The sequence below is a fragment of the Microcaecilia unicolor genome, chromosome 7 (genome assembly GCF_901765095.1).
Source record: "Microcaecilia unicolor chromosome 7, aMicUni1.1, whole genome shotgun sequence".
NCBI lineage: Eukaryota > Metazoa > Chordata > Amphibia > Gymnophiona > Siphonopidae > Microcaecilia > Microcaecilia unicolor.
This window is the reverse complement of record NC_044037.1, coordinates 117,112,035-117,124,372: the sequence shown is the minus strand read 5'-3', so window position 1 is coordinate 117,124,372 and position 12,338 is coordinate 117,112,035. Positions and strand designations below refer to the sequence as shown.

The 12,338-nt window shown below is 48.6% G+C and overlaps 1 protein-coding gene across 1 annotated transcript in view; it reads right to left on the bottom strand.

Moving 5' to 3' along the window:
* FBRS (fibrosin) overlaps positions 1 to 12,338 on the bottom strand; it is a 592,459-nt gene that overhangs the window by 42,890 nt on the left and 537,231 nt on the right. The window contains exons 12-14 of the mRNA XM_030209049.1: positions 6,680 to 6,748; positions 6,227 to 6,256; positions 6,031 to 6,102 (exon numbers count right to left, since the gene is read on the bottom strand). Coding sequence (XP_030064909.1) covers positions 6,031 to 6,102; positions 6,227 to 6,256; positions 6,680 to 6,748 — 171 coding nt within the window. The remainder of the gene's footprint in view (positions 1 to 6,030; positions 6,103 to 6,226; positions 6,257 to 6,679; positions 6,749 to 12,338) is intronic.

Below are 12,338 nucleotides of genomic sequence, written 5' to 3'. Positions count from 1 at the left end.
GCCTGGGCCACAGGCTGGCGAGAGGGTGGATTGTACCTACGCTTACCAGAAGAGTAGAGAACAGCCCTCCTTCCCCAATAAAAACGTCTACCTGAGGAGGTAGATGCTGAAGGCTGTCGGCAGGAGAATTTGTCGAAAGCGTTATCCCGCTGGTGGAGCTGTTCTACCACCTGTTCGACTTTTTCTCCAAAAATGTTGTCCGCTCGGCAAGGGGAGTCCGCAATCCGCTGCTGGATCCTGTTCTCCAGGTCGGAGGCATGCAGCCATGAGAGTCTGCTCATCACCAAACCTTGAGCAGCGGCCCTGGACGCAACATCAAAGGTATCATATACCCCTCTGGCCAGGAATTTTCTGCACGCGTTCAGCTGCCTGACCACCTCCTGAAACAGCTTGGCTTGCTCAGGAGGGAGCTTGTCCACCAAGCCCGCCAACTGCCGCACATTGTTCCGCATATGGATGCTCGTGTAGAGCTGGTAGGACTGAACCTCGGCCACGAGCATAGAGGAATGATAGGCCTTCCTCCCAAAGGACTCTAAGGTTCTGGAGTCTTTGCCCGGGGGCGCCGAAGCATGCTCTCTAGAACTCTTAGCCTTCTTTAGGGCCAGATCCACCACACCAGAGTCGTGAGGCAGCTGAGTGCGCATCAGCTCTGGGTCCCCATGGATCCGATACTGGGATTCGATCTTCTTGGGAATGTGGGGATTAGTTAAAGGCTTGGTCCAGTTCGCCAGCAAGTCTTTTTTAGGACATAATGCATGGGTACTGTGGACGCTTCCTTAGGTGGAGAAGGATAGTCCAAGAGCTCAAACATTTCAGCCCTGGGCTCATCCTCCACAACCACTGGGAAGGGGATGGCCGTAGACATCTCCCGGACAAAGGCCGCGAAAGACAGACTCTAGGGAGGAGAAAGCTGCCTTTCAGGAGAGGGAGTGGGGTCAGAAGGAAGGCCATCAGACTCCTCGTCAGAGAAATATCTGATGTCCTCCTCCTCTTCCCACGAGGCCTCACCATCGGTATCAGACAAGTTCACGAACCTGTGTCTGAAGCCGTGCCCGACTCGACTTCATGGAAACACGGCCACGGTAGGAGCGTCGAGAGGTGGACTCCCTCGCCAGCACCGGCGAAGCTCCCTCCGCCGACGTCGTCGGGGAGTCTGCCTGGGAGGCGGCCGTAGCCGGTACCGCAAGCGGGACGTTACCAGGAACCTCACCTCGGGCAAGGGGCAAGCCGTCGCCTCACTCGACGGTACCGGAGGCGCAAGCACCCCCGGTACCGGAGGAGAAGGGCGCAACAGCTCTCCCAGAATCTCTGGAAGGACGGCCCGGAGACTCTCGTGCAGAGTGGCTGTGCAGAAAGACTGAGAAGCCGATTCAGGTGTCGATGTCAGAGTCTGTTCCGGGCGTGGAGGCTGTTCCGGGCTGTCCAAGGTGGAGTGCATTGACACCTCCTGAACAGAGGGTGAGCGGTCCTCCCGGTGCCGATGCCTACTGGGTGCCGACTGCCTCGGCGACCCAGAGCTCTCGGTACCGAGACGGGAAGGAGACCAGTGACGATGCTTCTTTGACTTCTTCAAGTGAAGCATGTCACCGGAGCTTCCCGGTACCGATGAGGACGACGTAGAATCCAACCGTCGCTTCCTCGGGGCCGAGGCCGAAGAAGGTCGGTCTCGGGGGGGGCTGTACCGCAGGAGCCCTCAGGGCAGGGGGAGACCCACCCGAAGGCTCACCGCCACCAGCAGGGGAATGGACAGCCCTCACCTGCACTCCAGACAAAGCACCACCGTCCGACGACGCAGCCTTTCGATGTCTCGGTACCGACGATGCAGGAGGTAGAAGCCTCGATGCAGTCGATGCCGAGGTCGAAGACTTCGATGCTGTCGGCGTCGATGCACTCGATGCGTCCCGTGCTGTTGTCGTCGAAGAGCCCGAGAACAACGCGTTCCACTGGTCCAATCTCGCTACCTGAGTCCTCTTTTTCAAAAGAGCACAAAGACTGCAGTCCTGCGGGCGGTGCCCAGCCCCCAGACACTGAAGACACGAAGCGTGCCTATCAGTGAGCGAGATTACCCGGGCGCACTGGGTGCACTTCTTGAAGCCGCTGGAAGACTTCGATGACATGGGCGGAAAAATCACGCCGGCGAAATCAAAATTAGCGATGATGACAAAAGGCACCAAAAAGAAGGGAGAAAAAACCCGTACCGAGGCCAAATAGGCCGGTCCCGACAGCGAAAGGAAACTTACGCGGGGAAAAAGCTGGAAAAACGGGAAAGGGGTAAAGACCGGAACGGTCTCTTTTTTTTTTTTGCAGCGAAAATCGCGAAGACGCGCGAGGTCAACTTGAGGGGCACGAAACGGCGGCAAAACACGACCGTCCCGAGCGCGGACAAAAGAAGACTGACGAACACGAGCCGGTTCGGGCGGGAAGACGGCCGCGCCTGCGCATCGGCGCACGAGGGCTAACAAAGGCCTTTGCTAGTGAAGTTTTCCGATTGGAGGGGGCTGCCGTGGACCTCACCCATCAGTGAGAACAAGCAGCCTGCTTGTCCTCGGAGAAATATATTTATTCTAAAAATACCCAAGCGGGTTACACATATACATACATTAGTTTCCCTCAAAGCTACCTGAATTCTTTAATGAGTAGAATTTATGACAAGATGGTTATCGCAATATGGATCTATACCTTTCAATTGCTCCCTTTTTTTCTTTTGTGAAAAGGTGAAATACAAAGCACTTTTGCTTGTGTCAGGGAAAACAAGTTAGGCTGCCCATGAGTGTTGTGTTAACATCCAGAGATCAGGGAGATCTGGGTGTGATCAATGTAAAGCTACACAATCAAGCTCATTTTCAAAAGAGAACACAGCTCTGTATCTGCCTGTGGAATGCAGCTCCTTGTCTGTGTGTGGCATGCAGCTCTCTCTTTGCATATGGAACGCAGCTCCCTGTGTGTGTGCAGAGCGCAGCTCCACCGCCTGTTGAGTGTAGCTCCATCTCTGTATGTTTAGCATAACTCTTCTCTGCAAATTGGGTGAAGTTCCAGGGTGGTATGTGGAGCACAGCTCTGTGACTGCAGGTGCTACACAGCTTCATGTCTGCGTAGGAAGCATAGCTCCTTGTCGGCGTGTGGAGCGCTGCTCCTTACTGGCGTCTGGAGCACAGTTCCTTGCCAGGAGCACAGCTCCTTGCTGGTGTAAATTGTAAAGGCCCTCTTTCCGCCCCGGGATTACCCTTTTCCAGGGACAAAGGGTCTTCGTTTGCACTATCTGTTGGGCTGTCTGCCTAAATTCTCTTGATATTCCATCCCAGGGATATTTCTGCTGTACAAGTAACCCTAAGATAAGGCCCATGATCATGGTCTTATGTCTATCAGGGTCTAAATGAATCCTTGGTTATCTGTGTACCCAAATGTATGCTATTAAAATGTAACAGTATTTTGTACACAGAATGAGTGTCAGGTGTGTGTGTAGATTAGTTTGTAGAATAAATGGGAAATGAAGAATAGATAGAAATTAAGACAAACATAGTTTCAGGAATAGAAGTACATTTTATTTCTTACCCAAGACAAGTCTTCAAGTTGGTACAAATCACAGAATCAGTTGGACAGCTGTTAGGCACAGAAGTTGGACAGATTCTGGATACAACCGGACAGAGCTTTCGCTGCTTCCAAGGTGTCGGGGAAGGACTCCGAAATTAAGTCAAATTCTCCCTTCTTTTATACCCACAGATCTCAATAGAAGTCTATTGTGAAGTACATTTTTTTTCTAATATTTCTCAATTTCTGAGATCATACTTTCGTATCCGGCCACCTGTTCCTCTGTACCCAACTCTTTTCCGTTCTATCTATTTCTAGAGATTGGCACATTTTCCGGTAATGTCAACATGTTTTTGGAACAAGTTGTTTTTCTCGTTTACTAAAATATCTTTTATGTTGAGATACCAGTTTCACATCTTCCTTTTGCAATACCTTTAACATCTGATGATCTCTGTACCATCTTATACAAAAAATAAGCCCCATTTTAAAAACCACGTTTTATCCATTTTATCCCTCATTCTTTCATTATAGGTGCTATATTCTATTAGAAAGTTGTACCTGTTTGTGTCAAGACTCATTGTTCTGATCTGCTTTCTGCAGATTCTCAAATATGAAATCATTTGCTTGTTATCTGGCCTAGTCAGTACTTTTTCAGTTGTTTTAGGCTGTGTAGCTTAGCCCACCACTATTCCAGTGGTAGATCTGAAGCCAGGCCATATATTAACACTGGCATCCGGAGCGCAGCTCCTTGTTTGCGTGTGGAAAGCAGTTCCTTGTCTGCATTTTATACACAGTTCCATCGCTACTGCAGCTTCAGTTCTGCAGGTATCTCTAACATCCAGCTCTTTCAGTGGGGCACTGCTCATCCTCTGTTACTTTCAGCTTCTCTGCTTGTTCAGTGCATTTCTAACTTTGCCAGAGGTGTGCAACTCTTTCTCTGCCCGTGGTGCGTGGCTCAGTTTGTGTGCCTTGAGTGCAAATCCGTTTGTTCTTGTTGAGCACAGATCCTACTCTGTCTGATGAGCGCAGCTTCTTTTCTGTCCCTTGAGCACAGTTCAGTCTCTGACTGTGGAGTATATTTTCACCTTTGCCTGTTGTGCACTGTTTCACCTTGTCGGTCAACCCCAGCTTTTTTCTGTGGGTTGGATACAGTAACTTCTCAGCAGCTGTGATATACCGCAGTTTAGACTGCTAGCCAAGGCTGTCTTGTCTTCTGTTAGCTACCATTCCTGTGGCACCTTTTCTTGCTGTAGCCTCTTGGTCTCTAGCGAGAAGCTTCTCCATTGCTGGAGTTTGAATTAGTCTCTGCTCCTTTTGTGGCTACTTGGCACCTTGGGGGTCTTTTCCTCCACAGTGTGGCGCTTGACTCTCTTTCTGTCTCCTTTTGTTCTCTTGGCTCTATTCTTTCATCCCTAAGTCCAGAGCGAGCTGGTTGAGGAGTACTCTTTCTACAGTTGTACCCTGGTATGCTGCTGCCCTTTTCTTCATGGTTCTCCCTGGAGAGACTAGCGCTCCAGTTAGTTGGTTCTCTCGACTCTGGAGTCCCCCCCGGTGCCAACCATCGTTCCCCAGGGGTTGAGCTCCTGAGTGCAAGTAGCCAACAGCGGAGAGAACAAAGTCCAGTACAAAGTCCACAGGGTAAGACCAGGCAGCGAGGAACAAAGATCCAGGGACAGGCAAAGGCCAAAACCAGGCAGCGGTCAATAGCAGGTCCAGAGGCAGGCAAGGACCAAAACCAGGCAGCGGTCAATCGCAGGTCCAGAGGCAGGCAAGGGTCAAAACCAGACAGTGGTCAAAAGCAGGTCCAGGGACAGGCAAAGGTCAAAACCAGGCAGCAGTCAATAGCAGATCCAGGAACCGGCAAAGGTCAAAACCAGGCAGCAGTCAATAGCAGATCCAGGAACCGGCAGAGCAACTATCCAGCGAACTGAGTAGAAGCCGAAGCACCGAAGAACTGAGAACAGGGCCTTAAATAGTGTGAGCATTAAGAGCTAAGCTTGCACAGCTGAATACAAGATGGCTGCCCCCATCGGAGACGCCCTGCGCCCAAATATGGGCTTCCTTCCTGAAGCTGCCCCACTCCAAGATGGCTGCCACCACCACAGCTGCCCCTATCAAAGATGGCCACCAGAACCTGGAAAAAGCCGCAAACAAAGATGGCCGACAATCCTCCGGTGCCCTGCACTGCAGAGACAGAGACATGACACCCACTTGTGTGACTGATTCATCATGTCGATCAATAGTGGACAAAATGAAAGTAAAAAGGTTATAAGAAAAAATAAAATTTTGTCCTTATTCCTAAAAATTGTCTCAACTCCTACAGTGTTTGACTGGTGCTTAAGTTTTGCAAATATTTTTTCCACCCCTTGGCATAAGACAAAGTTCATGAGATTTCAGCCTTTTAAGAGTGTCTCTTGTTATTGAGAAGCAGCACTTATTTCAGGTTATAGACAGAATGCTATATCAGTGAATTTCTCACTGCTTCTCTCTGCAGCATCTTACCTTGATTTTCTCCTGATGACGCAAGATCATATACGCCACTTGGACGTGCATGGCACACCATTTACCAGGCTTCTGCAAGACAGAGGGCAGCTGGTTAATTTATATTACCCTGTCCTACATCCTATCCTCTTAGACTGCAACCAATATTACATTTCAAAAATATCAAACTTGCAACCCCTTCCCCAATATTACTTACTCTCAGAGTGGATCTGAAGGGATCTGTGATCTGCAAGACAGAAGAGGTGGTATCAAGTATTTGTAGGAATATATCCCTACCCCCTCTACCTTAAACAATTCATTTAATAAATACACCATTAAATGCAGACTTATTTGACATTCTGACCACAGAGGGGGAAACTGGTCCTGGGATAGGCAAAAGCATGGAAATGTAAAGGAATTTCAACCTAACACAAGTACTCCGACCCAGCAGACTTTGTGCATACAACCATTACAATGGGATGAAAAAGTAAATAAATGGCGAACAGAATATACATAGCTATGTAAGTGCGATCACAGAAAGGTAAGTGAATCATACACCAAGAACAAACTCATTGCCTGAAACCTGAAAGGTGCCACAAACCTTCCCTTCCCTCCAACTCAGTCGCCCGTTTCAGCAGGTACACACAATGCATCTTCCTTTGTTGCATACCTGGGGTGCTTTCTGTTGTAAACCAGGCGGCACAGCACCTAAACGGGTAGGCAGATCCGGGTTTGTGCTCTTTAAAGAAAACAGAAGTTTAAAAGCTCACCAAACATATTGAATAAATAGAACAAATCCAGTTCCCAAATCAAGAACTCTTATCAAAGCCCTCTGCCCCTCACCCAATATTCCACCACTCATACCAATCATATCTACCTTTTTTTCCCCAGGATCCCAACAATCATAACTATACAGCCTCTTTTATATTCCCCACCTTTTAATCCAACTGCTCACACCAATGCATGAAGCCTAGTCTATGCACTCTACTTCAAGATATGACATCTCACACCAAAATACACATTTATGTATTTTTTTTCTTATATACAAGTGTATAAATTACTTCTTAAGAAACTTGAGGTGGTTTACAATAGGAGGATAGGGTCCCATTTCTCAATAATTCATTTCCTTCCCCTTCCCCTTCCTATCTTTTTCTTGTTCTGTCTCTGCCCTATAGTAGTATGAATTTCTTTTCTATTTGTATTACTGTTAATTACTTTGGTGGCTTGTCTAGGAAGGTGGTATATCAAATAAACATACATACCTCCTCACCCAGGGTCCAAACAGTCAACTAGGTAGCCTGCCTGTAACAGATGTTCTCTATAGACAGCAGGATAGTCAGTCAAAGAAATGGGTAAAGTCATTTGGTGATGCTATAGTGCAGCATTTCCTAGACATCTCTAGAAAACACTAGAAGGATTTCAGTTATGTGCTCAAATTCCTGTCTCTGCTCTGACATGGTGCCTTCTCAGTCCTCTAAAGAGAGGAGGGTGGATTGTGTGCAATTATCCTGCTGTCCACAGAGAATATGCTATTAGCTCTGTCCAAGGATAAATAGGATGACTGGGCCACTCAAGGGGGAAAATAGATAAGTGGTGTATTCCAACAAAAAAAGTGATACAAGAAATTGCCAGTGGGTTAAGAACAGGTTTTTGTGGATAAAATCCTTTTCTGTATTCTTAAATAGAAGAGAAAACTGAAATCTAATGAACCCTGAGTATCCTAACAAGACAGACTAATTAAATTTACCATTGCATCAGAAGTCAGAATCTGAATAACAGGATATAAATGTGCAACTGCATTTCACATTGCCACATTGCAGCTATGCAAACCTCTTCAATGGAGATCAACCTCAGCTGGCTCACTGTTGCTGTCATGGTTCTAACATTATGAGCCTTAACCTTTCTATAGTCAGACCTCTCTAGGCATAACATATGACATAACCTGCTTGCCAACTGGAAACAGTCCATTTGGAAACAGCAATCCCAGCTATGTAGAGGTCAAAAGAAACAAAACAGCCAGGTGGACCTTCCATGGGTTTTGATCCACCTTGTTTTGTTTTTGTTACATTTGTACCCCGCGCTTTCCCACTCATGGCAGGCTCAATGCGGCTTACATGGGGCAATGGAGGGTTAAGTGACTTGCCCAGAGTCACAAGGAGCTGCCTGTGCCTGAAGTGGGAATTGAACTCAGTTCCTCAGTTCCCCAGGACTAAAGTCCACCACCCTAACCACTAGGCCACTCCTCCACTCCTCCTCCACCTTGAAAAGGAAACACTGGATTTGCGTTAAATTGTAATGGCACTAAGATCTTGTGATTGCAACTGCCACAAAACATATGTCCTTCAAGATCAGGTACTAAGCTTACAATAATAATTTTGCCCTCAACATCCAAGCTATGAGGGCCACACGTGATGTAGGGATGACAGAGAGTTCCTTAATTCTATATATGATTATAATAGGGAAATTACCCAACAAAACTAGTTTCTTAAAAGATAATACCCAAACCATGATCTCCTTTGTTTTCTGTTCTTCCAGGAGATTTCCATATGAGACCGCTGGATGACCAAGTTAATACTTGGAACACCGACTTAGGAAAAAAATGTTTGATCAAATTGTCCCTATCCAAAGGAATCTGTTATAAATAAATATAGATGTCACCCATTCAAAACAGTGTAAATTTAGGTAAACTAAATCAAACCCATCAAAAACCACCCAAAGATCAGGAAAACAATTATAAAAAAAAAGGTGGACTATTATACACAGATGGATGAACCCTCTAGTATTGTCTAAGGGTTAAGCCGGTATAACACAGGTCCTCTTTTAATGTAGTTTTAAAATTTATTATTTGACAAACTCTACTGAATTGTGCATAACTTTAAAAGTTTTCCAAATTATTTTAATTTTTGAGAGCCACTCATCTTTACTACTACTAAAGCGAATGCTACATACCTTTAGAAGGTATTCTCCAAGGACAGCAGGCTGATTGTTCTCACTGATGGGTGACGTCCACGGCAGCCCCTCCAATCGGAAGCTTCACTATCAAAGGCCTTTGCTAGTCCTCTCGCGCCCATGCGCACCGCGCATGCGCGGCCGTCTTCCCGCCCGAACCGGCTCGTGTTCGTCAGTCCCATATGTAGCAAGACAAAGACAAGGGAACACACAACTCCAAAGGGGAGGCGGGCGGGTTTGTGAGAACAATCAGCCTGCTGTCCTCGGAGAATACCTTCTACAGGTTTGTAGCATTCGCTTTCTCCGAGGACAAGCAGGCTGCTTGTTCTCACTGATGGGGTATCCCTAGCCCCCAGGCTCACTCAAAACAACAAACATGGTCAATTGGGCCTCGCAACGGCGAGGACATAACTGAGATTGACCTAACAATTTATCCAACTAACAGAGTGTAGCCTGGAACAGAATAAACATGGGCCTAGGGGGGTGGAGTTGGATTCTAAACCCCGAACAGATTCTGAAGCACTGACTGCCCGAACCGACTGTCGCGTCGGGTATCCTGCTGCAGGCAGTAATGAGATGTGAATGTGTGGACAGATGACCACGTTGCAGCTTTGCAAATCTCTTCAATAGTGGCTGACTTCAAGGGGCCACTGATGCAGCCATGGCTCTGACATTGTGAGCCGTGACATGACCCTCAAGAGCAAGCCCAGCCTCGGCGTAAGTGAAGGAAATGCAATCTGCTAGCCAATTGGATATGGTGCGTTTCCCCACAGCCACTCCCCTCCTGTTGGGATCAAAAGAAACAAACAATTGGGCGACTGTCTGTTGGGCTGTGTCCGCTCCAGATAGAAGGCCAATGCTCTTTTGCAGTCCAATGTGTGCAGCTGATGTTCAGCAGGGCAGGAATGAGGACGGGGAAAGAATGTTGGCAAGACAATTGACTGGTTCAGATGGAACTCCGACACTACCTTCGGCAAGAACTTAGGATGAGTGCGGAGGACTACTCTGTTATGATGAAATTTGGTGTAAGGGGCCTGGGCTACCAGGGCCTGAAGCTCACTGACTCTACGAGCTGAAGTAACTGCCACCAAGAAAATGACCTTCCAGGTCAAGTACTTCAGATGGCAGGAGTTCAGTGGCTCAAAAGGAGGTTTCATCAGCTGGGTGAGAACGACATTGAGATCCCATGACACTGTAGGAGGTTTGACGGGGGGCTTTGACAAAAGCAAACCTCTCATGAAGCGAACAACTAAAGGCTGTCCTGAGATCGGCTTACCTTCCACACGGTAATGGTATGCACTGATTGCACTAAGGTGAACCCTTACAGAGTTGGTCTTGAGACCAGACTCAGACAGGTGCAGAAGGTATTCAAGCAGGGTCTGTGTAGGACAAGAGCGAGGATCTAGGGCCTTGCTGTCACACCATACGGCAAACCTCCTCCATAAAAAGAAGTAACTTCTCTTAGTGGAATCTTTCCTGGAAGCAAGCAAGATGCGGGAGACACCCTCTGACAGACCCAAAGAGGCAAAGTCTATGCTCTCAACATCCAGGCCGTGAGAGCCAGAGACCGGAGGTTGGGATGCAGAAGCGCCCCTTGGTCCTGCGTGATGAGGGTCGGAAAACACTCCAATCTCCACGGTTCTTCGGAGGACAACTCCAGAAGAAGAGGGAACCAGATCTGACGCGGCCAAAAGGGAGCAATCAGAATCATGGTGCCTCGGTCTTGCTTGAGTTTCAACAAAGTCTTCCCCACCAGAGGTATGGGAGGATAAGCATACAGCAGACCTTCCCCCCAGTCCAGGAGAAAGGCATCCGATGCCAGCCTGCAGTGGGCCTGAAGTCTGGAACAGAACTGAGGGACCTTGTGGTTGGCTCGAGATGCAGAGAGATCTACCAAGGGGGTGCCCCACACCTGGAAGATCTGGCGCACTACTCTGGAGTTGAGCGACCACTCGTGAGGTTGCATAATCCTGCTCAACCTGTCGGCCAGACTGTTGTTTACGCCTGCCAGATATGTGGCTTGGAGCACCATGCCGTGACGGCGAGCCCAGAGCCACATGCTGACTGCTTCCTGACACAGGGGACGAGATCCAGTGCCCCCCCTGCTTGTTGATGTAATACATGGCAACCTGGTTGTCTGTCTGAATTTGGATAATTTGGTGGGACAGCCGATCTCTGAAAGCCTTCAGAGCGTTCCAGACCGCTCGTAACTCCAGAAGATTGATCTGTAGATCGCGTTCCTGGAGGGACCAGCTTCCTTGGGTGTGAAGCCCATCGACATGAGCTCCCCACCCCAGGAGAGACGCATCCGTAGTCAGCACTTTTTGTGGCTGAGGAATTTGGAAAGGACGTCCCAGAGTCAAATTGGACCAAATCGTCCACCAATACAGGGAGTTGAGAAAACTCGTGGACAGGTGGATCACATCTTCTAGATCCCCAGCAGCCTGAAACCACTGGGAAGCTAGGGTCCATTGAGCAGATCGCATGTGAAGGCGGGCCATGGGAGTCACATGAACTGTGGAGGCCATGTGGCCCAGCACTCTCAACATCTGCCGAGCTGTGATCTGCTGGGACGCTCGCACCCGCGAGACGAGGGACAACAAGTTGTTGGCTCTCGCCTCCGGGAGATAGGCACGAGCCGTCCGAGAATCCAGCAGAGCTCCTATAAATTCAAGTCTCTGTACTGGGAGAAGATGGGACTTTGGATAATTTATCACAAACCCCAGTAGCTCCAGGAGTCGAATAGTCATCTGCACGGACTGTAGAGCTCCTGCCTCGGATGTGTTCTTCACCAGCCAATCGTCGAGATAGGGGAACACGTGTACTCCCAGCCTGCGAAGAGCCGCTGCTACTACACCCAAGCACTTCGTGAACATTCTGGGCGCAGAGGCAAGCCCAAAGGGTAGCACACAGTACTGGAAGTGACGTGTGCCCAGCTGAAATCGCAGATACTGTCTGTGAGCTGGCAGTATCGGGATGTGTGTATAAGCATCCTTTAAGTCCAGAGAGCATAGCCAATCGTTTTCCTGAATCATGGGAAGAAGGGTGCCCAGGGAAAGCATCCTGAACTTTTCCTTGACCAGATATTTGTTCAGGGCCCTTAGGTCTAGGATGGGACGCATCCCTCCTGTTTTCTTTTCCACAAGGAAGTACCTGGAATAGAACCCCAGCCCTTCTTGCCCGGATGGCACGGGCTCGACCTCATTGGTGCTGAGAAGGGCGGAGAGTTCCTCTGCAAGTACCTGCTTGTGCTGGAAGCTGTAAGATTGAGCTCCCGGTGGGCAATTTGGAGGTTTGGAGGCCAAATTGAGGGTGTATCCTTGCCGGACTATTTGAAGAACCCAACGGTCGGAGGTTATAAGAGGCCACCTTTGGTGAAA